The sequence below is a fragment of the Dipodomys spectabilis genome, unplaced genomic scaffold (genome assembly GCF_019054845.1).
Source record: "Dipodomys spectabilis isolate Male_0828 unplaced genomic scaffold, ASM1905484v1 ptg000532l, whole genome shotgun sequence".
NCBI lineage: Eukaryota > Metazoa > Chordata > Mammalia > Rodentia > Heteromyidae > Dipodomys > Dipodomys spectabilis.
Window position 1 is genome coordinate 952,579 of NW_024871209.1, and position 24,045 is coordinate 976,623.

The 24,045-nt window shown below is 49.3% G+C and overlaps 1 protein-coding gene across 2 annotated transcripts in view; it reads right to left on the reverse strand.

Annotated features, from left to right (window-relative positions):
• The window catches only part of Stk32b (serine/threonine kinase 32B), a 175,422-nt gene that overhangs the window by 26,183 nt on the left and 125,194 nt on the right, over nucleotides 1-24,045 (reverse strand). For both annotated transcript variants that reach the window (XM_042670318.1, XM_042670317.1), the window contains exon 5: nucleotides 4,585-4,622. In XM_042670318.1, the coding sequence (XP_042526252.1) occupies nucleotides 4,585-4,622 (38 nt within the window). The remainder of the gene's footprint in view (nucleotides 1-4,584; nucleotides 4,623-24,045) is intronic.

The following is a 24,045-nucleotide window of genomic DNA, read 5'->3' on the forward strand; positions in this document are numbered from 1 at the left end:
AAATCCACCCTCCTAGTGAACTGTGGGGTGTGTGAGGGTGAGCATACTCTCTCACTGTACCCCAGGCCTGATCAGCTCTATTCACTGAGGCACATTTCTCCACTAGCACCTGGCAACTATGGGATGTCTGAAATAGGTGGCCTTCATATAGACTGTTTAGCTGGGTTTAAAGTCACCTAAAGACTACATTTCCCAGTTTCCCTTGCAGCTGCCAGTGGTCATATGACCAGGTTGTGACCAATGGTAGGTGAGCAGAATGCCATCTATGATAGAGGTCGAGAGAAATGATTTCCTGGAAGCTTCAGGAAATGAAGAGTTTTCTGTCTTCGGCCAATGCCAGGTAGCACTATGAGGAGCTGAAGACCACGGGCATAAAATTACCCTTTATTGGCTAGGACTGCGTAAGCTGGGCTCTGTGTCAGCAGCCACTGCTGGTGGGTGTCCCAGTTCATACAGCAACTTATGAACAGTGGGACCAGGCAGGTTACCAAGCCTCAGCAAGCCTCAGATTCCTCCTCTGTCAAGGGGAGTTAGTATTAATAAGTACCTCGCAAGGTGGTTACAGAATTAAACAGAGTGACCAGAACATAGCCATTTGAGCCAAGACCTAAAGGAGAGAAGATCAAGGTCTTGGATCTCTGGAGGAAGAGCACTGTGGGCACGGGGAACTGAGAGGCCACCAAGGAGGCTGGGGAGTTAAAGGGAGTGCTAAAGGTGTCAGAATCAAATGGTGCCACTTCGATCAAACGCTAATGTAATGGGCTGAGAGGCTGTGCACAGTGGCTCCTCACGGGTCATCTGCTTGCTAGTAAGGACCATAGCAGCTACTCTGCCAAAGTAACAAGCTTGTGCCTAAGGCCTCTTGTGTGAGGACATCCTCACAGGAACAGCCTGTTCTCATCACAACCTTATAAGCTCCAGACTTTGTGTCTTCCAGGAAGACCTTCCTCAGCCAATACAAGGGCAAGTCTCCACAGCCTCTGAGCTTTCGTCTCACGCGAACTAGCACAGACTCTGCTTTGAGATGCCTTCCCTTGCCTCAGCCTCCCGGGGTGTCCAAACCTATCATCCCACGTGCACCCCTCCTCCGCTCCCTCTACTCAGTGCAGAAGAAATGCATCTTTCTTTAGGGCCTGTCTCTGAACCAGTGTTGTTTCTCTGGTTGTGACTCAGTCCATTTGTGCTGTTCTGATCCAGTACCGTTGGGAGAGTGGCTTAAACAACCTGTATTTATTTATTGAAGTTCTGGACAAGATCAGGTACTAAGACAAGTTGGGGTTCTGGTGAAGTCACTGTTAGGGTTTCAATGCTTGTGTCCCTCCAAAATCATGTGTTCAAATTTTAGCTGTGCACCACTGGCTCATGCCTATGAACCTAGCTAATCTGGATGTTGAGAAATAAAGATTACGGCTCAAAGACACCCCAGGCAGAAAAGTCTGTGAAATTCCTATATTCAATTAACCACCAAAAAGCTGAAAGTGGCACTGTGATTCAAGTGGTAGAGTGCTAGCCTTGAGCAGAGAAAGCTCAGCGTCAGCACCCAGGCCCTGAGCTCTAGCCCTGGGACTGGCACATACACACCAAAACTACATCAAGGTGACAAAGCTAACGATGGAAGCTTCAGGGAGTGGGTAGTCTCCAGGGTACAACATCAGGAGGGCACGGTCAGGAGCAAGCACCCCGAGCCTGCCTAAACACGCCACACATCCCTTCTGCAGCCATGATTGCCAGGCATCTGGTTCTGCCCTACCCTGCCTCTTCCTTCCTCATCCTTCCTCACCCTGCCTCTTCCTCTGCGCTGTGATGGGACATGCTGGGGGCTTCACCAGATGAACAAGGGCCCGCTGCACCCCGGACCTGCTGCCTCACTGGCACCTTTCAGGCCCGAGCTGAAAGGCTGGGGCAGTCACCCTGGAGCAACCGCAGGGTTGAGTTGCAAAAATCTATTTCTAGATTTGCCTCTGAAATCCACTTTGGTGGCTGCCATGCGTTTCCGGGGATCCAAGGGAGGCAGAGGTGAGGAGCTGTCCATCAGGAAAGCTAGGCCAGGGCTTAGCGCAGGTGGTGACCCCTGCCTTCTGTGCCTCAGTGGAGTTTAGCCATGTGTGGAGACTCCATCTCTATTTGGCTTTCAGGATATCCAGTGACCTGAGCTAGAGGGCAGAAAGGCACCATCAAAACCAAGCAACTGGAAGCCGGGAGTCGATCATCCAGCAGGCCCCCTGCTAAAAATACTCTTCTCTGGAAAAAGCCAGCCCACAGCCCGCACGGGAGCACTTGTCCCAAGCAAGCACAAAACCAATCTTCCTTCTACTTATCTTCATGGAGATCACAGTGGACTTATCGCAGGACAGCAGCAGAAGGGAAAAAAAGAAAAAGCCAGTCAAGTTCCACACACAAGCTTATCCAAGTTTCATCTGGCTCGGCAGCAGGAAGATTGATGGTTTTTAGAACATGCCTCTGCCGGATCAAGAGTGAGGCGCCCCTGGGATTTCTCTTTTCTATTGGATTTGGCTCCTTCCTGTGCTGTGGTCATAAGGGGGCAACTTGAGGCTTTAAAAAGCAATCCGTCTGCCAGACTGCCTCTGGGCAGAGAGCAAGGGGGAAAATCCTGAGCTGTGGAATCACAGCATTCCTGGTGGTAATGGTTCTCACTGCTGAGCGTGGAAAGGGGCATTTCCTTTGGACTAATTCCATCTGGACACTCTGTGACTGCCCCATTTGCATCCGACCTGAGCTGCCCGGCTCACAAAAGCTCATATCCTCTGCCCACCCTGCTCTTTTTTCCACCTCCTTGCCTCCAGATGCCACAGCACTAGATTTCTGTGTTGATCACTTAAGAGTCATGGCGGCCTGACTGATCCACCTCCCTTCTTCCTGGCCGTCCTGGCTGTAGACTTGCTTTTACTCCTATCACTCACTATAAGTAACATTTATGGGGAAGCTTTACCCTTTCCCAGTTGGGATCCATCTACTCCACAGTGACGCAACCAGGGGCTTCATTCAACACCTAAAACTGGTATTCTCTCCCCCTCCTTGGTGACTCTGTGTCCCAGTCCCAGAGGGAAACATGTTTCTGACTCTCTTGCAGCTACACCTTGGGTTTAGGTTCTACAGAGGAGATGCATTTGGGTGAGGTTTTGTGAGAGCAAGCAGAATATCTTTCTGGGAAAGAAGGTGTGCAAGCTCCATGAAACCGGGACTGTGAATACCCTCTTGTTACTCCTTTCCTGGTGTAAACAGCCACAAGGGGGAATGTCCAGCTCAGGACTCTAGAGTGAGGATTCAAGTCCTAAGGGGTTCACCCCAAGACCTCTAGCCTCCCCTGCCCATATGGCCCCTCAGGGTGCAGGGCTTGGGAAAGAGTGGGGAAGCTGAGGGTACAAGGTGACAGACTCATTCCCGAGTGCCCCCGTCATGCCTCAGAAGAGACTCACTGCAACCTCTGTCCAAGGGGCCTTCAGGAAGAGCCCTGTGGCAGACTGCGAAGTCCATGTTCAGACTTCAGAGATGTCAGTTGCATAGCTGTGCTTTGAATTAGTGTAATTATTTATCCAATCTGAGCTTCTTGGACTATGGCTGTCACCTGAGGGGTATTTGTGTGTGTGTGTGAGTGTGTGTGTGTGTGTGTGTGTGTGTGTGTGTGTGTATGTGTGTGTTTGTGTGTGTGTGTGTGTTCACTGAGCCATAACAAATCTTTTTTATGAAGATAGTATTTTGCAAACTCTGCCTGGGCTGGCTTCTACTCAAGCCCTTCCCCCTACCTTAACCCCCAAAGTAACCTGGATTAAAGTATGCATCATCAGGGCCTGGCCCTTGGCATATGGTTCTTAAACTTTACTGAACATCATAATACATCACAATACATTATAACATAGAACTCAGAGGCCCCAGCTAGCTGAAACAGGACAGGACTGACTTCTCAGTTCCTATAGCCAAAGGCCAGTAGATAATTTCCATAAGACAAAGTGGCTGAGCCATTGAAATTTCCAAAAGAATTGGCTGAGGCACTGGCATGGTGCCAGGCTGTGAGAAGTATGGTCCATGGATGAGCTGTGTCAGCCTCACCTGAAAGCTATAACAAGGCAGAATCTTGGGCCCCACTTCTGGCTTCCTAGATCAATTTAAGATGTCCAGGCAATCCACATGGAAGCTTTAGAGCTGACACAGATAACAGCTGAGTGACAGGGCTTAGTGAATTATCATTGAGCTTGGGTTTGCCAGCACATACAGTTCCATTTTATAAACCCACAACCCTGCAAGCGGGGCACCCCCTTCTCCATCTTACAGAAGCCAGCATGGAGGCTCAGAGCGGTAAATGACTTCTGAGTCATAGGCTTATGGGTGGAAGGGCTGAGGGTGGAAAACCAGATATCCTAGGCCCATCCCCTGCTATGACCTGTCCTCTTCAAATGGACACATGAATAGCAATGACTTCCAAACACCTTCAAGAGAATTCAACTCAGAAATGAACTCAGATGTTTACCTAACCCAGAAACCCAACACTCCAGGATCTCCCCGTCCCAATTTCCCAGTGCCCCACCCTGTCCACTAAGAGTTCCTGGGAAAGGGCTCCGGACTCACCATGCTCGTCCAGTAAGATGTTGTCTGGCTTGATGTCTCTGTAAGAGAAGAAAGAGAGATGTGAGTGGTGTGATCACTGGGGTCATCCAAGAAGCCATCTCAGACAGTGTTGCTGGACCAAGGTGATTCCAGCCTGCTCTCTCCACTAGCATGAGGTCTCAGTCAGAGGCAGAGGTAGAAAGGGTAGGAAGCCTCTGTCTCACTCACTTTTCCTTCCAGGAAATGCAAGTAGACTGAATTTTTTTCTTAGAATGTTCTTAATATTTGGCCTCTCAATTCCAGGCTGTTGTAATGACAAAAAGAAATCCTTAACCTGTATGCTGAAGTTATTGCTTATCTTGTGATATGGAGACTGAGGAGTGGGTGATAGGTCTATGGCATGGGTAGAGGCACATTTCTGCCCTGCTGTCCTTCTGGCCTACCCCCACCAGGGTGATATGAGATGTAGACACAAGAGGTCAGCAAGTGTGCAGCTCTGAGATTGACATATGATAGCACTAGGGCCAAGTCCAGTTCTGGGCCTTGTTTTGTGTTGTCTATGATCTAACAATTGCATTTACATTTTTAAAGAGCTATAAAAGCAATACAACACACACACAGAGAGCCAACACAAAAGAACATACAACCGAGCCAGATATGGTTCTGAAGGTTTAAAGTAGTCACTTTATGGAGAGAGTTTATTGAACCCCCTGTTTTAGGGAAACACAGTGTTCAACATGCTGCAAAGCCAGGAGGGAAATTTTCTGGAAAGTTCCACCCTATGCCACTATTCTAGCAAAGGACTTCCCACATCCGACCGGCAATTTTGAAAATGAGATTTGCTCTCTGCACAGCTGTATTTCTGCACCTAGTACTCTGCTGGTTATATAAACACATGTGGGACATGGGAGAACACAGGAATGGAAGGAAGAATGCATGGCTAGCCCAGCCCATCCATTGATTTACTGTCAGCATGGCAGTAACTGCCGGGCTCTGTATTAAAACCATAGATTTCAGAAACTTGCACCCACACACACACTCATTTATAATAAATGTCAGAACTATTGAGACTAATGACAGCTTTCTTGGAAATAAAGAGCAGCTGCTCATGAGTTTATCAAATATTAATTCCACCTGAACACAGACTGAGATTATTGGTAATAATTTCATGCAATACATTTGGCCTATGTACTTAAATTTTTTACTTTATTTGTTGTGACTTTTCAAGCCTATGAATTTTGATGAGATTTAAGTAAATGGGCCCCTGCTGCTGTGCTCACAAAACATCACTGTAGACAGTGATGGTGCAGGACATGGTTAGGAGGCCCTTTGGGAAGATGAATTTGACAGCAGACAAAATGAAAACAAAAGGCAGAGGACACCATATCAAGTGTGCATGGATCAAGTCAGCATATACCAGTTCTGTGCTCAGGGCTGCTCCCAGTATAGTTTCTCAATAAAATGAGAGAAAGGGGGAAAGAAAAGATGTGTTAAGAATGAAAACAGCAGCAAGTGTTTAAGCCCACCTTCTAAGCCCTACCCAGGATGGAGTAGATGGCTGGGGCTGTGGGAAATCAGGAGGAAGTGGCTTTGGTCCAGGGAGCAGCAATCATCTTCAAGGGCCGTGGCCCAGAGAGAGTGCTAGCATGCGGACCAAGGTGGACGTGTTGGAGTCTGGAATACTGGGTTGAACAATGTGCCACCACCCATGCATAACCACTCATAAATACAGAGCGGGGCCTCATTTGGAAACAGAGGCTTTGCCTATGCAGTTCTCTGAGGATCTCCAGCTGAAATGACCATGAATTAGGGCAGGCTTAAATCCAGTGCCTCAGGTCTTCCTAAATAAAAAGGGATGGGGATCTGAACACACAGACCCAAGGAAGCAGGTCACTATGTGGACACAGAGACGGGTATGGGAGCAATGCAGCTACAAGACAGGGAATGTCTGGAGCCAGGAGGAGCCGGAAACAGGTCCTCCCAGATCCTCCAAAGGAAGCACGGACTACCTCTGGCTAGAACAAAGAGAATCGATTTGTGGTATTCTAAGCCACCAAACTGGGGGCCATTTCCTCAGCAGCCAGAGGAAGTTGCCACATGGGTATGGTGGAGGAAGAGACAACAGAGGAGGAGGGCAATTCCCAAGTGGCAGCTGGAAGCACATCACTGGACAAACACCCTGCCTATCCAAGCCCTGCATCCATACTGGAAAGGCCCAACTCACTGTCCCTTGAGCCACAATGATGGGGGACACACAGATGTAACAAGTGTGGTCATTAGACCTATCAGCTCCGAGGGGAGGGGCCGCCCTGCAGGGGACAGGGCCTAGAGGCCCCTGTCCCGGTAGCTGGGAAATTTCTATCTAGGGCTGTTTCCTTTGCAGGGTAGGCCAAGTGTGTGGGACCTGTCCTGTTCCTTCTGCATCAGTTCTTAGCTCAGAGCAGAATCACAAGCATTTTTAGGATGCCCCTCTATGATCACGGGGGACATAAAAAATATGACAGACTAGCCCAGTGGACCTGACATCTTGGCAGGGTGACAGTCCAATGAGTGAGGAATGGCAGGATTTAGAGCTCAGAGAAAAGAGGTCTGAAGAAAACAAACCAGGCTCTGGAAGAGAGATCAGCAGAGGGGCCCTGCCTTCAGGACTTGGTTTGTGGAAGGCTGCAGAGATGGTGACAGACTGACATCTGGAAGGTGAGGAGAAGCTGGGTTTGCAGAGTCCAGGGACCAGGGTCTCCTATGGCAGGTGAGGCAGCAGCTGTGACCTGCCACCAGCCCATAGAATGTGGCCACCATGGCAGAGTGGCAGTCCCTCTGTCTGCCCATCCCTGTGCATTAGAAGCTGACATGTGTCACTGGGGCCCCTGGTGGGATGGGCAGGGGTCTCTGAGAGGAGGGTAGCAAGGTCATGGAGACTTCAGTTCTATAGGCATAAGGGCTGGATTCTGCCAACTATCATGAGGGCTTGGGAGGAGATCTGGAATTGTCCGGGGTCACCAGGCTTGCATTTCTTGCGAGACACTAAGGGGATGGCCCAGGAGAGCTGGGCTGGTCCTTCTGATCCATGGAACCAGTGGGTTTAAATCAGTAGTAGTTTATGAAACCATGTGCTCTTGAGGCATTTACTCTGGGCCTTGTTTTTCTCATCTGGAAAGTGGGACAATAGCTAATCCTCGGTTACTAAGATTACCCAAGATGTCTCCCTGTGCTCAGCATGGCTTCCATGCGTAGAAAGTGGTGAAGTTGGCAGGGGATCCTTTTGTGTTTATTCTTGGCAGTAGTGGATTTTGAACCCAGGGCTTTGCACTTTCTAGGCAGGCACTCAACCATTTGAGCCACAATGCCATCTTTCTGTGCTTCCATGATTTTTGAGGGGGGGGGGCTAGAACCACTAGTTTCTTATTCACACTTTCTGCTGAAGCTGGAATTGCAAGTGCAACCGTCATGCCCAGCATTTTTCTGCTGAGATGGGGGTCTCGAGAAGTTTCTTGTCTCTGCTGGCCCAGAATCATAACATTCAATCTGAGCCTCTCATGTAGCTGAGAAGAAGGTGTACCCTGCCACCTCTAGCTTTGTATTGGCTGGAATGAGGTCTCTTGAACTTCTTGCCTGGGCTGCCTGTGAACTTCAATTCTCCCCATCTCCACCTCCTGAGTAGGTGAGATTGCAGCCGTGTGTCACTGTCACCTGGCCCTGTTTGATCTTTGTAAAGGACCTTGGAAGAACTCTGGTCTCAACATTCAGTCAAGTGAAGTAGGTCTCTTCTGTACGAGATTCACTGGACAGACTCTGGCAGAGCTGGGGGAGGCAGTGGGGAATCTTAATAAGAAGGCCATTTTAGGATAGAGCATCTTATCAGAGCTGTCCTTTTAGCTGGTTTCGGCATCATTTCCTCCAGCTCTATTTTTCACAGTGATCATATCTCAGCCCCAAGCGTCATCTTGCTGAAAATGAGCTCATATGTCCAGCGAGGGCCCTGGAAGCGTGGCATGGATAGGGAGAGCTGAGAATGTTTTCTGAAGACAGGCCCGGTAATTTTAGTGCGGGGCCAAATGACTTTCTGATGGAAAGTAGGCAGGAGAGGTGATAAAACCTGGTCCTGCTCTTGAATTCTTCCTCAGCCCCCAAATCAAACACACCATAAAATGTCAGCGGGGCTATTTTAAAAATAGCACAGATAGGAGACTGTGTACCGGTGGAGCCCAACACAGACTGCAGGCCATGTCTGCCTGTACCATTTGTCAGGGGCTTCTTAGCCATGGTGCTGGAAATCGCAGGCAGTGACAAAGACCAAGAAAACCTGGTGGGGAAGTGGGTATGTGGAGTCTCCTACAGGGGAGGAACCATACTGTTCACATGGAGAATAATCATTAGAAGCGGGTTAGGGGAGGACACACTCCAGGTCCCGAGGCCCCGTCCTGGGCCTGCCTCTTACTCTCTGGCTGTGTAGCCATGCACATCCATCCTACTCTCTCTCTGTCTCAGTTTTCTTAGCAGTTCACTGGATAATCGTGCCCACTCTGTGTGGTTCTGGGGTGGATTTGGCAAGGTGGGTGGTTCTAACGGAAGAAACCAGCCTGGGAACCAGGCACCAAGAAGAACCTCTGCTGTTGCTCTCCAGCAGGAGGCAAAGATGTGGAGTGCGGAGGGGTGGCCATGGAGAGAAGGCCAGGGGCACCTGCTGGGGCTGCAAGGATTTCCCTTGGCTGTGGCTGGAATGGGGCAAGCCAATGGGGAATGAGAGGCTCTTGAACTTGGTTCGTGAGTTTCAGAATCTCTGGCCATATTAGCATGATTTCTCATCTGGAAATGTAACAGTGAACAAGGCGGAAACCATTGCTGTCCATTAAATGGCCCTTCATTTCCTCCTCCCTTTCCTTCCCTCTTCCCTTCCTTTCCTTCTCTCAATCCCTCCATCCCTCCTTCCTTCCCCCTCACTCTTTCCTTCCTTCCCCCCTCCCTCCTGCTATCTCCTTCCTTCCTTCCTTCCTTCCTTCCTTCCTTCCTTCCTTCCTTCCTTCCTCCCACTCTTTCTTTCCTCTCTGTCTCTCCTGGTTCTCGTGATGGCAGGGATCACATACCAACCATAGCATCCAGAAATAGTGCCTAAACACTCATGGAGACACAGATGTTAATATTAACAGTAGCCTTTATTGAGCTCCTACTGTTTGGTAAGGACATGTAACTGAAGCGTATTCTGTGGATTTCACAGTGGGTAGCATGGCTATTTGGTATGGGGCACTGAAGAAGCATTTTTCCTGTCACTTTACTTGATCCTGACACAGGTGTGACTAGTGAGGAAAGTGTGGTTTATAGGGGTCTGTGATGTGCCAGCACCCCCCCCCCCCCATGCCTTGTCTGAGAGTGAATGGCGGCAGAGATGAGACTCATTCTTAGGTTAGCACTCTGCTCTCCAGTGGAGTAGATGGGGAAATAGGTAAGAATTAGGTTCTCAGACTCTAATGGGCATGGTGTAATTCAGTTTCCAAATTACTCTATTTGTATTCCAGGCTGGTTTTTTTTTTATTACAAACCTCCATATTCAAGGCTACATTTCTCTACAGAATCACCCACTGGCTTTACCGGCATGAATCTGGCCCTGCCAGTCACTGCACACATGCCCTGGTGGCTCGCTGGTGCCACATTCTGCTGGGCAGACACTAGGGCTCCATGCGATCATGTAAGCTCAGAGATGACAGGGGAACTCTGGGGTGTGGGGGCAGCTTTGCATCTATCAACCAGAGACATGAAAGAGATCCACCCAGAACCACCTTCACACAATTAAATGTCCACAATTAAAGTTAAAGGCCTTGAAGCAATTGTCTTCCCCTTTGGCAGTTCTGGGGTTTGAGCTCAGGGTCTGCACTTGCTAGCCAGGCACGCTGCTACTCCAGCCATGCCTTCAGCCCTTTTTGGTTCTGGTTACTTTTTAAGATAGGGCCTTGCTTTTCACCAGACCACAATCTTCTGTTGTAGCTGAGATTGCAAGTGTGCACCACGGAGCCTGGCTTGTGAGATGGGGTCTGACCAGTTTGCTCTGGCTCATCTTAATCTATGATCCTCCTGACCTCTACCTCCCACATGGCTGGGACAACAGGTGTCTGGAAGCCATGTTTTCAGGTGCACATCTGAGGTGTTTACATCTTTTATCCAGCACAAAGTCCTATGCTACCATGCCAAATCATTTTCCTCTGGCTTTCTCTTTGGTGAAGCCATGCTCGAGGCTGTTTTTGCTCTAGCCCTGCCAAGAAAAATAACACACAAGCATGGTTAACTCTGATGAATTCAGTTCAAAAGCTTCACACTCCAAAACCTGATGCAAAGTTGGTGAATAAAGCAATAGCATCTGGCTAATCCTGTCCACTTTATCTCTGGAGACTGTGACCTTTTCAGGATTCACAAACATGTCCAGGGATGGGTGTAGTCATGTCCTTTCTGGATGGGCCATGAGAGGCTCTGAGCCCCGCAGCTCCAATCTCCCCCGTCCAGAGAGCTCAGTTCCAGACTTTCCCATTGCTGGGTAAAGTTTGCACATAGACAACAGCTCAAGTCCTTATTCCACTGTGTGCAGGGGTCTGCTATCCTCATTTGTAACTTGGGGGGTCGGGTGAAACCATGGGTTTCAAGGACACAGCTCTGTTCCTCATAGATAGCAGTAGGTGCTGGGTGCATGGTGATTGTATCTTCCCTTCCTCCTCTCACCCAATGCCCCCTCGGGACTGAGTTCAGAAGCCTCAAGAAGTAGCAGAGAGGAATGTAGAGGCATCAGCTCCACAAACATCTCTCACTTTTGGTCAGGTTTACAGTTGCTGAGCCCCTTCCCATCCTGAAATTCATTTAAACCACAGGTCAGCAATGTTTTCTTTATAATGCGGAAATGAGAGTCCAGAAAGATGAAAAGGTAGGAGTTAGCCTTGAACACCCTTCGAGTGTTCTTTCCTTTGTGCCCTCCGAGCATAAATGTGTTGTGCGTTGTGAGGTGGCTTCTGCATCTCCGCTTCGGGGCTGGACCACAGCCCCACAGCATCCCAGCCTCCCAGCAGCCTGGGCCGGTCGCTGCCTCTGGTCCTGTGGGCTGGGCCTGGGGACCTGCATTTTCAGAGCACTGGAGTGTGGATGTGTCCCCTCAGAGTTCATGGGTGAGAAACTTCATCCTCAATTCAGATGTGGACTGAGGTTGGGAGTAGACCTTTCAGCACATGCTTAGGGTCAGATGAGGTCATGGGGGGGATATCAGTGGCTTTCCAAGAGGAGAGGAGGGGAAAGAAGGGGAAGAGGCAAGGGAGGAGGGGAGAGGAAGAGAGTGGGAAGAGGTGGAGGAAGAGGAGGAGGGCTGCCTGCTCTGTCTTGCCATGGACACCCTCCATCACATTATGATAAGCAGAGGACCTCACCAGGGCCAGTACCATGGCCTCAGACTCCCAGGGAGTCTAACTGCAGCTCTAATTCCTTGTCAGCTACCCTGCCTGTGGCCTTTGGTTAGACACCAAGCAACCAGGGTTACCTGAGTGGGTTCACAGCGGGGGGTGAACCCTGGCCTCCTCCACAGATGGTTGGGGGAGTTCATAACCAACCCCCAGCATCAGGTGAAACTTCATTAAAATCCAGGGTCCCTGTTACACCACCCATGGCTGACCCCAGGGCCCAGAGTGGTGTCACCAATGATGAATTTCCTCCTATATTTCTCTAGTCATGAGGAGCCTATGTGAAGACATTACAGAGGTTAACATCAGAGGAATTGCTATTTTTAAGACCTACTTTCTCTGTGAGCGTCATCTAAGGGAGCAGGCTGCCAAAATGCACAAGAGTCATAAAACTCTAGGCCTGCCATGCTGTCAGGGACTTCGACTCTATCAGAAACAAAGTAGCGTGGGGTGTCTTTGCCTTTCTGAGCCTGGGTTTCCTCATCTGTACAGTGGGTTGTGTTTCACTGTGTGCATCTCTGCTGCCTGGCCTAGGCTTCCCATTTGGTCCTAGTAGCAGTCCTATGCAACACTAAGTAATACCACTCCCTTCTCGTGGATGGAGAAACTCACAGCCAGAGTTTGAGCTCTTTGGCCTGACCACCTGGTGGGAGCAGTTAATTTCATGTGTCAACTTGGTGGGATCATGTTTTCCAGATACCTGAGAACAAGCATGGTGCTAGATGCTTCCATGAAGAGGGTGTGGAGAAGGATTAGCATTTAAATCGGTGTCTGCGTAAAGTTGCCTTCCACCACGTGGCTGGGTCTCACCTAGTCAGCCTCAATAGAACAAGAACTGACTTCCTCCTTGGGCAAGAGAGAACTAAGAGAGCCTGGAGGGCAGGGCAGGTCTCACTCCCTTCTGGGAACAGAGTGGACAAAGCTCAGGCAGTGCTTCAGGAGTTGACAGGACTGGAAGGCAAGCAAGGGGTGAACTTGGTCTTTGACAGTGTGGCTCTGAAGGTTGACCCACGGAACCCGGGGGACCTAGGATTCTAGCCTAAGGCATGATAATATCTGCTCACAAAGTCAGGCCAAACATGAGTACATTCTTGCATCTTTTTCACACAGCAGTGTAATTCAGATGCGGGAGGCTGGCCTTTTGCCTGGCTTGGGTGCTCCTGCGATGTTGGGGGCCTGGACTGGACACACATGGGGATGTACTGCCACAGGGCTGGGCTCCCCTCACTCAGCCCACACCGGTCTTTTCCTTTTTCTCTGCTCAGTGAGGAGACAATGGCATTGCTGGTGGCCAGCTGCACACAGAAATTTTCAGTTGTTGCTTTGCCACAATAATAAACTTAGTCAAACTCTCTGGCTCCCTGGAAGGAGTGAGTTGTGGGCTCTGCAGGCAGGCACTCTGAGTCCTGCCATCTAGGCTGCCTGCCAGGGAGGGGGGCTTCCCTGCTCCAGCTGGGATGACAGAGGCCACGACTGAGACCCTGGCAGCAACAGAGCTGTCAGATCCTTGCTCTCGCAGTCAGATTCACGCCTAAGCTGCTCCTGCACCTCTCAGCACAGCCTGGAAGATCTGCTACCCTACCCAAGGCAGCTGACTTCCTGCGGGGCAAGGCCCCAGGTGCCACTGATCTTTATATTAGCTCTGCAGGGCTGTTATAACAGAACACCTCAGCCTGGAGGGCTCAAACAACAAAATGTGTTTTCTTATATTTTCAGATGCTGGAGATCTGAGACCAAGGTGACAGGAAAGTTGCTTTCTTCTTGGCTGGTAGACTTCTCCTAGGTGTCCTCACATGGGTGTGTGTGTGTGTGTGTGATCAATCCCCTCTTCTTAGAAGACAGAACTAATACAGGATCAGGGTACATTCTGAGGGTTGGGCCTCAACATGCATTGCATTTTGGGGGGTGGGTACAGCTCAACCCTCTTCAAGATGTGAGGGGGAACGGGGGTGCAGGTGGGGTTGGGGGGGATGAGCTACCTCCTGTGGACACATTTTGGTGGCTAACAGGCAGTACAGGAAGACTATCTGTTAAAGGTTTGTTTCCCAATGCAGTGTTGACAGGAGGCTTGGGGGAAGCAAATGGACTCAGAAGAATCTGCCTTCACCAGTGAATTAGTGCACAAATAGAGTCACAATTTGATGGTATACTGGGAGGCACTGGGAGCTTGGAGAGTGGGCCCTTAGTTGACGGAAGTGGGTCACAAGGGTGTGTCTTTGAAGGATGGATTTTGCCTCTACCTCTCCCCTCTCTCTTCTTCCTGGCTGTCATGAGATAAACAGCTTTCCTCTACCACAACCTGACGCCATGATGCCTTACCACAGCAGGCCCTGAGCCAGGGCACCCATCAATCACGGACTGAAACCTCAGGTACAGTGAGCAAATGTGTCCTTTTGGGTTGCCTCTGTCAGGGGTTTTGTCACAGCAATGAAAGGGTGGCTCACACGCTTGGCTCGGATCCCCCATAGACACCCAGCCTGACCAGAGCTGGACACCACGATTTGGTGGTTACTACGTTCTTCACCGCTACCTTTTAGTCAAAGAAAAATGATACTGCTTTGCCATTTAAGATACCGTTGTGAAGTTATTCTTCAAACTGACTGCATTAAATGAGAGGATAATATATTGAAATGGAAAACTAAGAAGGCCTTTGCCCGGGGATGAGTGGGACAAATTTTGTGATGGAATTTTGAAGGCTGGAAACCATTTCTATAAGTCATCTGCCAGCTTTGGGCACAGTCTCAGGAGCCAAAGTCTATTAATTCTTAACTTTTTTAAAAACCCCTTTTATTGCCATTTTTCACTTGAGAATTCTTTGCTATCCTGAGCTTTAAAATATGCCTTTGGGGTAGGGACATTAGCATTCGATATTTTTGAGTCTGAAGGTATGTGTAGATGTATTTCATTCCAGCAGGAAGCAAAAGGGGCTCAGGGTAGGAGGAATGAGAGAAGCCATCTCAGAGTAGAGAACTTACTGGAAGCAGAGGCAGAGCAAACTGTCCAGTCCATTACCTATGAGGGCGGGGTGGTGAGACGGTGGGCTGGAGGCCTGAGAGTCAGCAAGCCTGAGAGGGAGGAGGCTGTAGGTGGTGATCTGGCCAAGATGCCCAGGCTTTTTACTGAGACCTGAAGGGGGGCTTCTGGAGAATTCCTAACCCTGACCTATCTCATCTGTTTAGCATTGAAAAATACCCTGTGGGGCAGCCTGTGCAGAGAAGGCAGGGCAGAGACCCTCCAGGAGGACTGCCAGTGAGCCGGGGGTGGATAAGGTGGGCAACTTCGGTGATGGGCGGGGAGGACAGACTTGATGACGGAGAGGGTCCGGGGTGGGGATGAAGGGGAGGACCGCAAGCCGGATCAGCCATACTTGAAAAGGGATTTTCTGCTCTGTGAGGGTCTCTGTTCCCTCTAGTCTTGCTTTCATCAACCCAAAGTTGACAAATGAGCAGGATGACAGTCCCCAGAGATCGACATAGGCTGTTTTTGGAGAAGAGAGATAAATCTCTATAAGTGTTGGCTTTTCTTCCGTGGCTCAGAGTCTGATAGGCACGTTGAAAGGACCCTTCTTTGATCACTGAAAAGTTGGCAGATATGGAGAGAGGAGGGGGAAGAAGAGGAAGAGGAGGAAGGAGAAGAAGAGAATAATGGGAAAGTGAGGGGAGAGAAAGAGATAAAAAGAAGAGAGAAAGAGAGAAGAAAGAGGAAGAAAGGGGGAGAGGATGAGCACTTGGCTGGTCTAGAAGCTTGAAGACTTCGGCAGAAGGGACTGCTGAGCTGGGCAGAGCCAAGGCAGGGCTGAAGTCAAATCTCCCGGCTTCAATTGAGCCTCCAGCCCTCCTTTGCATTGATCATACTTTTTATTTTTGTGGGTAGCCTCTCTGAACTTTACTGTCCTCATCTACAAAATGGAAGTCACAACTCTGGTCTTTCAGACTAACGTGATAGCCAATCACCAGTGCCTTGTGCTTATGATCACATGGCAGGTGATGGAAAACATTTAAGTTTTCTTTTAACTCCTCAGGTGAAACGCTGGATCCAGTGGAGGATGCAGAAGCTGAAGGTCTGGAAGGTGGGAAAGAATACGCAACACAGTAAGTAAATGCCTCAACGTCAGGCTTGCCAGATGTGAGGGAAGAGCAAACAGAATGACCCAGAGAGCAGTTGGGAAAGGCCAATCGGGGTTTCTCAGTAAAGGAGCTGTGTCCGGAGGAAACAAGTTTTGGCCATGAAATGTAAGGGTGAGCTCGGATCAAGGCTCTGAGTTCAAGAATGTATGGGTGGGAAGCTTAGGAGAAGGAGCTGAGGAGGGCTTGGGAGGAAGAGGAGGACTTGTTCTAGCATCCAGGGTGAGCCGGTATCTGGTTGCCCAGTGGCAATGTTGAGTTCCTGTGGTTTTTCCACGGAAAGAGGAATGAGATCTGACTCACATCCAAAATTTCCTGCCTGGCATCCACAGAACTAGAACGCAAGCTCTAGGTACACACGGGTACTTGCGACTTGACTCAGTGGTGAAGAAGAACGTGGCTTGGTGTGAAGATCTGTTCTGTGATGGAAGGAGTCCCAGCCAGACAGTAGGATAAAGGCATCTAAAATCCAGGGGCAATGAGATGTGGACACTTGACACCAGAGCGTGAACACTTCCACCTATGTTTAATCTGTGTGGATGGAGCTGATAGTGTGGAGAGGAGGAAACTCTGATGTCTTCCCTGATGCTGGGGACCCCAATAAATCCCTTCCACCCCTCCCCCCAGAGCCCTGGATGATCTCCAGCCACAAAGGAAGGGCTTCCAGGGATGAACAGTGGATGCTGCATCACAAGTGAAAGTCGTTGGTGGACACCACAGCCCTGGGCTGTTGGCCAGGCATGAAAGAAGGTGGAGTGGGGCAGAGGGATGAAGAGGTAGAAGGGAATAAGCCAGGGTCTAAACCTTAAATGGTGTCCCTAACCTTTCTCCTGCCCAGCAGCCATACCAGGACCGTTCTTGAGACCCACATAGACTTGTAGACACTCACATGGCCAACTAGTTTTGTTCATTCCAAGGAGGACTTAGCTACCTTCACAAGTCTCTGATGTTCCATCTGGGGCACTTCCATGTTGACAAGTTATTTGGGGAGCCCTGTACTGTCTCATTCTCATCCCAACTGTCCAATCAGCTCTGTCCTGTCTCATCCTCCATCCCAATTGACCAATCAGCTCTGTCCTGTCTCATTCTCATCCCAATTGACCAATCAGCTCTGTCCTGTCTCATTATCCATCCCAACTGTCCATTCAGTTCTGTAATGTCTCATTCTTCATCCCAACTGGCCAATCAGTTCTGTAATGTCTCATTCTCCTTCCCAATTGGCCAATCAGTTCTGTAATGTCTCATTCTCCTTCCCAATTGGCCAATCAGCTCTGTCCTGTCTCATCCTCCATCCCAATTGACCAATCAGCTCTATACTGTCTCATTCTCATCCCAACTGTCCAATCAGCTCTGTCCTGTCTCATTATCCATCCCAACTGTCCAATCAGCTCTGTCCTGTCTCATCCTCCATCCCAATTGACCAATCAGTTCTGTCCTACCTCATTCTCCATCTCAACTGACCAGTCTTCTCTCTACTCTTGCAATTTCCATCTGAACTGAACAACCAATACTATAGTCTCCTTCTTAAATATCACTGGTTATCACTCTCAGCAGATATGTGAAGAAACCCTTCTAAAGAGAAAGAAGCCAAAACACAGGACAAAAGGACCTCAGGGAAAAATGCAAGGAAGAGATAACTTCAAAATAACTCTAAACAAAATCCTCAGAGAGGTCAGATAAGATTTTGTTTCAATAAAACATAACGAGATGTTATGAAAAATGAATAACCGAAAGACAAGAAAGAGCTCTCAGAAGTCAAGCATATATGAACTGGAAGGAAGGCCACTTGGAAGGCAAGGGCATGGGAGAGTCCCTAAAACAGAACAGAAGGTCCAGCCCCAGACAGAATAAGGGAAAAAAATGAGAAAGTAGGAGAAGAATCAATATAGGCCAACATTCCTTAACAGGAGTTGTAGAGAGAGGAGAAAGAGGAGAGAGATAGAGACACAGAGAGAGTGAGAGACAGAGACAGAGACAGAGAGAGATGGAGAGGAAGAGAAGAGAGGGAGAGTTTGTGTTTTTGTGGTAGAGAGTCAGGGAGTTGGGAGACTGCGTACACGTGGACAGTCCTTGTGACATCACCAAGCTTTAGAAGGCGGACTGACTTCCAGTGAGAAGTGGGTGATAGGGCTGGGCAGCAGGCAGGAGCAGGTGGAGCCCCTCCCTCCAGTCTCACAGAGGGAAATGTGAAAATTGAGGATGGGCAGGGACTCTAGGAAGCCCACCCCGACCTCACTCAATGTCACTGGACCATGGCTGCAACGGTTTTCCACTAGAAATTATCATTCAACTTCTAAAATTAGATTAAAGAGGAGGCTCTGCTGGATCCTGAATCTCCTTAACATCAAACACTAGCTTATCTTTCCTTTTCTTTTTCCTTTTTTTTTTAACAAAGAAAGAAATCCGCTTCTGATAGTGGAAGGTGGCTAGCAATTTCTAACATCCTTTTGATTTTGCTGTATTTTCCCAGTCCCTGCTGTGCTCTGACCTTGGATGCTCCCTAAATCATTTGTTAAGACCCCACTTACAGTGCAATCAGAAGAGGAATATGTAGGTGTAGGAGCTTAAAAGGTCAGGCAGGCACAGCCTTCATCAAAGAGGTTGGAGGAAGTTGCCTTGTCTTTTCTCCAGCCAGGGACACAGAGGGAATGCCATCTCTGAAGGGACAGAACCTCACCAGACGCTGATTTGGTTAGCTTTGATGCTGACCTTCCCAGCCTCCAGCAGTACATTTCATGTTGTTTATACATCGTCCAGTCTAAGGCTCTTGGTTGTAGCAGCCTCAAGGCACTAAGACATGTATCGTTGTCTTCTTTTTGGACAAATGTATTTAAAAGGTCTTTTTCACTCTAATCTGTCTTGGCCCCAAGAAAGCATCGAGTGAACAGAGAGGGACTGAGCTGTTCTAGAACGTTATTGAAGTCTTCGGGCTGTGTGGGAGAAATGCACGGCTTATAGTCCATATTCTGCTAATCTCGCCGGGCCTCAGATGAGGGACGCTCTGCTCTCCTGCAGGTGCCATGGGCTTTATGTCTTCAAGGGGCTCTGCCATGTGGAATCTCATCCTGAACTTTACCAGGCTACGGTAGAAAACTCAGCGCTCATACTCCATGGCATGAAACCCATTACAGAAATCAATCTGAAGCGGGGCAGAAAAGCAGATGCGTGGCAAAGAGGAAGAGCTGGGAACTGGAGTCTCATCAAATCCCCTCTGAGCCCCTGGCTCAGAGCGTGTGGATACCCTTACTATTGTCCTGTTAGAGACGAAGCTGAAATCTTATTAAACAGTCCAGTGAGCCAGAAAAGATGCTCACAGCCCATCATCCCCTTGAACGTTCTGAGATTTTTTGGTCTCCTACAGATGAAATATTCATGATGGTCTCTTTAGTAGAATCACAATATGAAATAGTAATGGCGGTATCTCGAATGCAAATGAGAACTAAGGGGATGAGGTACTGGGTATCTCAAAACTTCAAGAAAGAATGGCCAGTCTCATAAAAGGTAACCATGAGCTCCCATAATTCCACTGGGTGGGGGAAGCCGGCCCGGAAATACCAGGGCTGTAGCACACTTCAAACTGCTGATTCTGAGCCACTCACAGGTCAGAACCCAGCGGAGTCTGTGCCTTGCCCTCCACTTCACATTTCCCGCTATCCGCTGACCGGCTTGGCCTGCGATGCAAGCCCGTCTGGTTCTGCTGCCTCCCGGTACACACCTGGTACACACACGCATCTCTCAAGGGGGGTGGCTTCACGGCAGGCAGATTTTCACCATCCTGTGGCTGTGGCTGCTTGTCTGTCTGCAGAGGTGAATGGGGCTAACGTCTCTACCCTGGCCTGTTTCCAGGATGGCGAAGAGGTGGTTGGCAACCTCAAGGCCTTCAGAAATGTGCTGCTCCTAGGAAGGGCTGATATCCACGCAAGATATCGCCACTAGCAGGAAGGCAGCCCCTCCCTGCTGAAGTGACATAGAGCAGGATATTGTGGGGATCACACCAGAGCATGCACTTAACAACGTTTGGGCTTGCTTTATTCCCCAAAAGACTGAGAAGCATCTTGAACCACACAGAAATCGCCACTGGCTGACCCATCAGTAGTCAGGGATGCTGTGTGGGAAGGCTGTGCAGGTACTGTGAAAAACCCTGTCTAGCCCCTATCTAGACAGGGCTCAGCAAACTGCATTCTGGGCTTGAGTCTTTGTTGTTGTAAATAAAGTTTTATTGGAACGCAGTTGCTGGCCCCCCTCAATGAATGATGGCTACAGTTTTCATGCAACAAGGAGAAGGGTGAGTGGTGTGACAAAGGCCTGCTGGCTCTATCACCTGGACTGTCTCCTGTGTGGCCTCTTAGGAAAGCACCATGCAGCTTCCTCTCCCTGACAGGGGGTCTGGCTTTGTGCTATTTTCACATGGATCTGTGAGAGATGGAGGCCAGGAGATACTCAAGACAGACACAAACCATCCTTAACCAAATCGTAACCAGGTAACATGCCCACTCTACTCAGCCTGCCCTAGGTTAGACTCCATCTTCAGGCTGCAAAATTCTGTTTTTGCAAGAATCCTGTGAAGTCACCACCAATATCTGATCAAATTCCTCATCATCACCTTCGATGAAGGCACATCCTTGATCTGTCTTCAGCAAGTCTGCCACTGTAGTCCAGGAAGAGCCAACCCTCCCCTGGGCAGGTCCTCTTAGTAGCTTTTCCTGTCTAGTGATCTCTTGTCTGTTATTTGGCTATAAATTCCAGATGTCCTGCTATGGGAAGTTGAATCCAGCCTCTCTCCAGCATTGTGAGTCTTGACATCCATTTTGATATACTTGAGTAAATCTCCACGCCATCTTAGCAAGCATCAGTTAGTTTACTTATTTTGCCAGTTCTGGAGCTGAATTCAAGGCCTCTGCACTGTTTCTGAGCTTTTGTGTTCAAGGCTAACATTCTACCACTTGAGCTACAGCTCTACTTCTAGCATTTTGGTGGTTAATGGAATATATGCATCTCACAGACTTTCCTACCCCAGTTGGCTTTTAACCACAATCCTCAGATCTCAGAATCCAGAGTAGCTAGGATTACATGCATGAGCCACCACTAGCACCTGGTTAGTGTACTTATTTTTTTTTAACAAGAAGAGAACACCTGGCATATGGTCTCATGGCCAATAAGTTCAGGCCCCAGGACCCCAACTCAGGATGGAAACCAGTGACTTTGCTTTGTCCCCATCTCTCTAGGTAAGGATTCAAGCTCAGAAGACTTTTGGCTTTTAGACTATAGATCTGCATTTTGGAGTTCCCTTTGCTAGCAGAAAAGAGTGTTCCTTGCCCACAGAAGTATAAACAAGCCTCTGACTCATCCTCTCCTCTACCATCTCTACCATTCATATCATTAGTCTCTCTTCAGGATGAACTCGCTCAATAGGGAACCCAAAGAATCCATTCATTCACTTGCTCATGCATTCATAAATATGATATACTGCCAGTACTGAGAGGACTGAGTCAGCACCGAGAATTTTGCAGTAAACAAGAAGACAGCTGCAAGGATCTTCCAGCCAGGAGAACCACTTCAGACGGCCCTGTTCATGTGCTTATTTCAACAGAGGAAGTGCCTTTCTTTGTGCCTGGGAAAATGCTTCTCACAGGATCACAATCAAGACTTCCCTTGGGGCTGAGCACCGGTCTTGGCTCCATGAGTAGGCTCAGTCATCCTTACACAACTGGTCTACCCGCCAGCTGCCTCTCATGCCCCACAAGGAATGGTGACGGACAGCGTCTAGTGTGATTTGACAGTGTGTGAGGATGGGGAGAAGCACCACCCACCCTCAGAAGCCAAGAGATCCATGGGTATCTAATCCAATGGGTATCTAAAGGCGGAAGTTATCTCTCGCTCACGCAGAAGTTTAGAGGTAGACCTTGTGGGATTGGCATGGCAGCTGGGCCCTGGGGTGTCTTTGGGGACAATCCTCAGGTTGCTCGCTTCCCAGGCTGGATCCCCAGATACCTCATCTGCATGGAAGTAGGATAGACCGTGGAAGAAGAGGCAAAGAGGGCCAGTGGATCTTATAGAAGTTCCTGAAAGTTGCCTTGTGACCTCATTGGCTGCCATTGAGTCACATGACCCCAGCTAATGCAAGGGAGGTAGGCAGTGTGGCATTTACACCAGACAGCCACCTGCCCAGCTACAGCTATGACATGAGAGACTCTAGCAAGAGCAGCTGCAGCGGGGAAACTCCTCATCTTCCCGGACGTGGTGAAGACAAAAGGAGGGTACTGGGAGGGACAGTCATAGGGTGTAGATGGAAAGAGAAAAGGCCCAACAGCAGAAGTGAGCTGCAAACACTATGCTTTCCTGAAGGCTGACTTGCACCCACTTGGACCACTCAGCTGAGGCTCTAACTCCACACTATTGGCATTAACAAACCAGAGAGTTCCAGAACTGGGGCAGCAGAGGCTGCCAGCCCTGCAGACTGAACCGGGTCCCCACACTGTTCTCTCTCTGGTATCTCGTTCTGGGATCCCCCAGCCTGCAGCGAGATGGGTTATGGGGAGGCTGAGGTTGTTGCCACTGCCCAACTGGACGGCTTCAAATCTTCCTTCACAGGAGAATGTGGGAACATGGCTGCGGTGAGAGCTCTGCCCACGCCCTCACACTCTCTTTTTGTGGGTGGGCCTCCCACGTGCTTGGGAAGAGGACCGAGGCTGCACATGCATGCGGGAGCACAGGGTTCTGAGTCTGCACAACCCTTCACACGCATCCGTGAGCACTGATGGGGGCGCTGACTCAGTTTCTCAATCACACTTCCCTTGAGAACCCTGTGCCCTTGGCAGTGTGATTCTCAGCAGCTCCCCTGTGTGACAGGTGAACACGTGCGTGTGCTCAAACTCCCGCTAGCCTCTTCTTCCTCCGGCACTCCCTCACCAGTGCCTTTTGAAGGGAGTGATGGTAATGTGGAAGCTAAGTTGACTGCCAACACTCCACGGGAAAGGTGTTTTGAAGTGTACACCGCTACCACCCACGGCTACTCTTTCGAGCAGGCGGTGGGGCTGAATGGTGTCAAATGTGTCTTTTCAGCCCAGCGTCTAATTTCCCTGCAGAGAGATACAGTGTAGCCCAATGTCTAGCTGTGTAAGAACACAGGTGATTAAGATGATAGTTGGAGGGCTTTAAAGAATGTAAAAATAGCCGGGCGCTGGTGGCTCACGCCTGTAATCCTAGCTACTCAGGAAGCTGAGATCTGAGGATCTCGGTTCAAAGCCAGCCCGGGCAGGAGAGACCGTGAGACTCCTATCTCCAATAAACCACCAGAAAACCGGAAGTGGCGCTGTAGCTCAAGTGGTAGAGCGCTCGCCTTGAGCTGAAGAGCTGAAGGACAGCGCCCAGGCCCAGAGTTCAAGCCCCACGGCCGACCAAAAAAAAAAAAAAAAAAGAATGTAAAAATAAGAATGGAAATGGGTTGTGTTTAGGGTTCCCTTCAGAGGAGTCTTAGATGTTATTATTTAATTCTCTAACTTCTAGGAAAACCCAGTATCTGCTGCGTGGATTCTGTGGTCACTGTGTTACATACAGGCTGACCAGTCCTGTGCACTGAACAGTGCAAACAAATCAGTGATCCATGGTCTGGTGGAGAAGGCAGATGTGTAAACAAGCCATTTCCATCATAAAAGTGTGCAAAGACTGAAGACAAATACAGAAGGAGGTACTCTCATTGGTCAGAAGAGAAGGCCTCTGAGAGAAAATCCACCTTTTGGATTTTAGAAACAGGGGACAGGAATGGGACATGTCTGTCTGAGAGGTCTCTGGGAACACATGGAGGCCTGGAGGACCATGCTTTCCTGCTCAGAGTGCTTCCTGCCTTGTTCTTCTGGGGTGTATTTAGAGGACCCCCCCCTTCATGGGATAAGGTCCTGGAGGGGTTCTCCCGGGGTTCATCCCACCAGAGC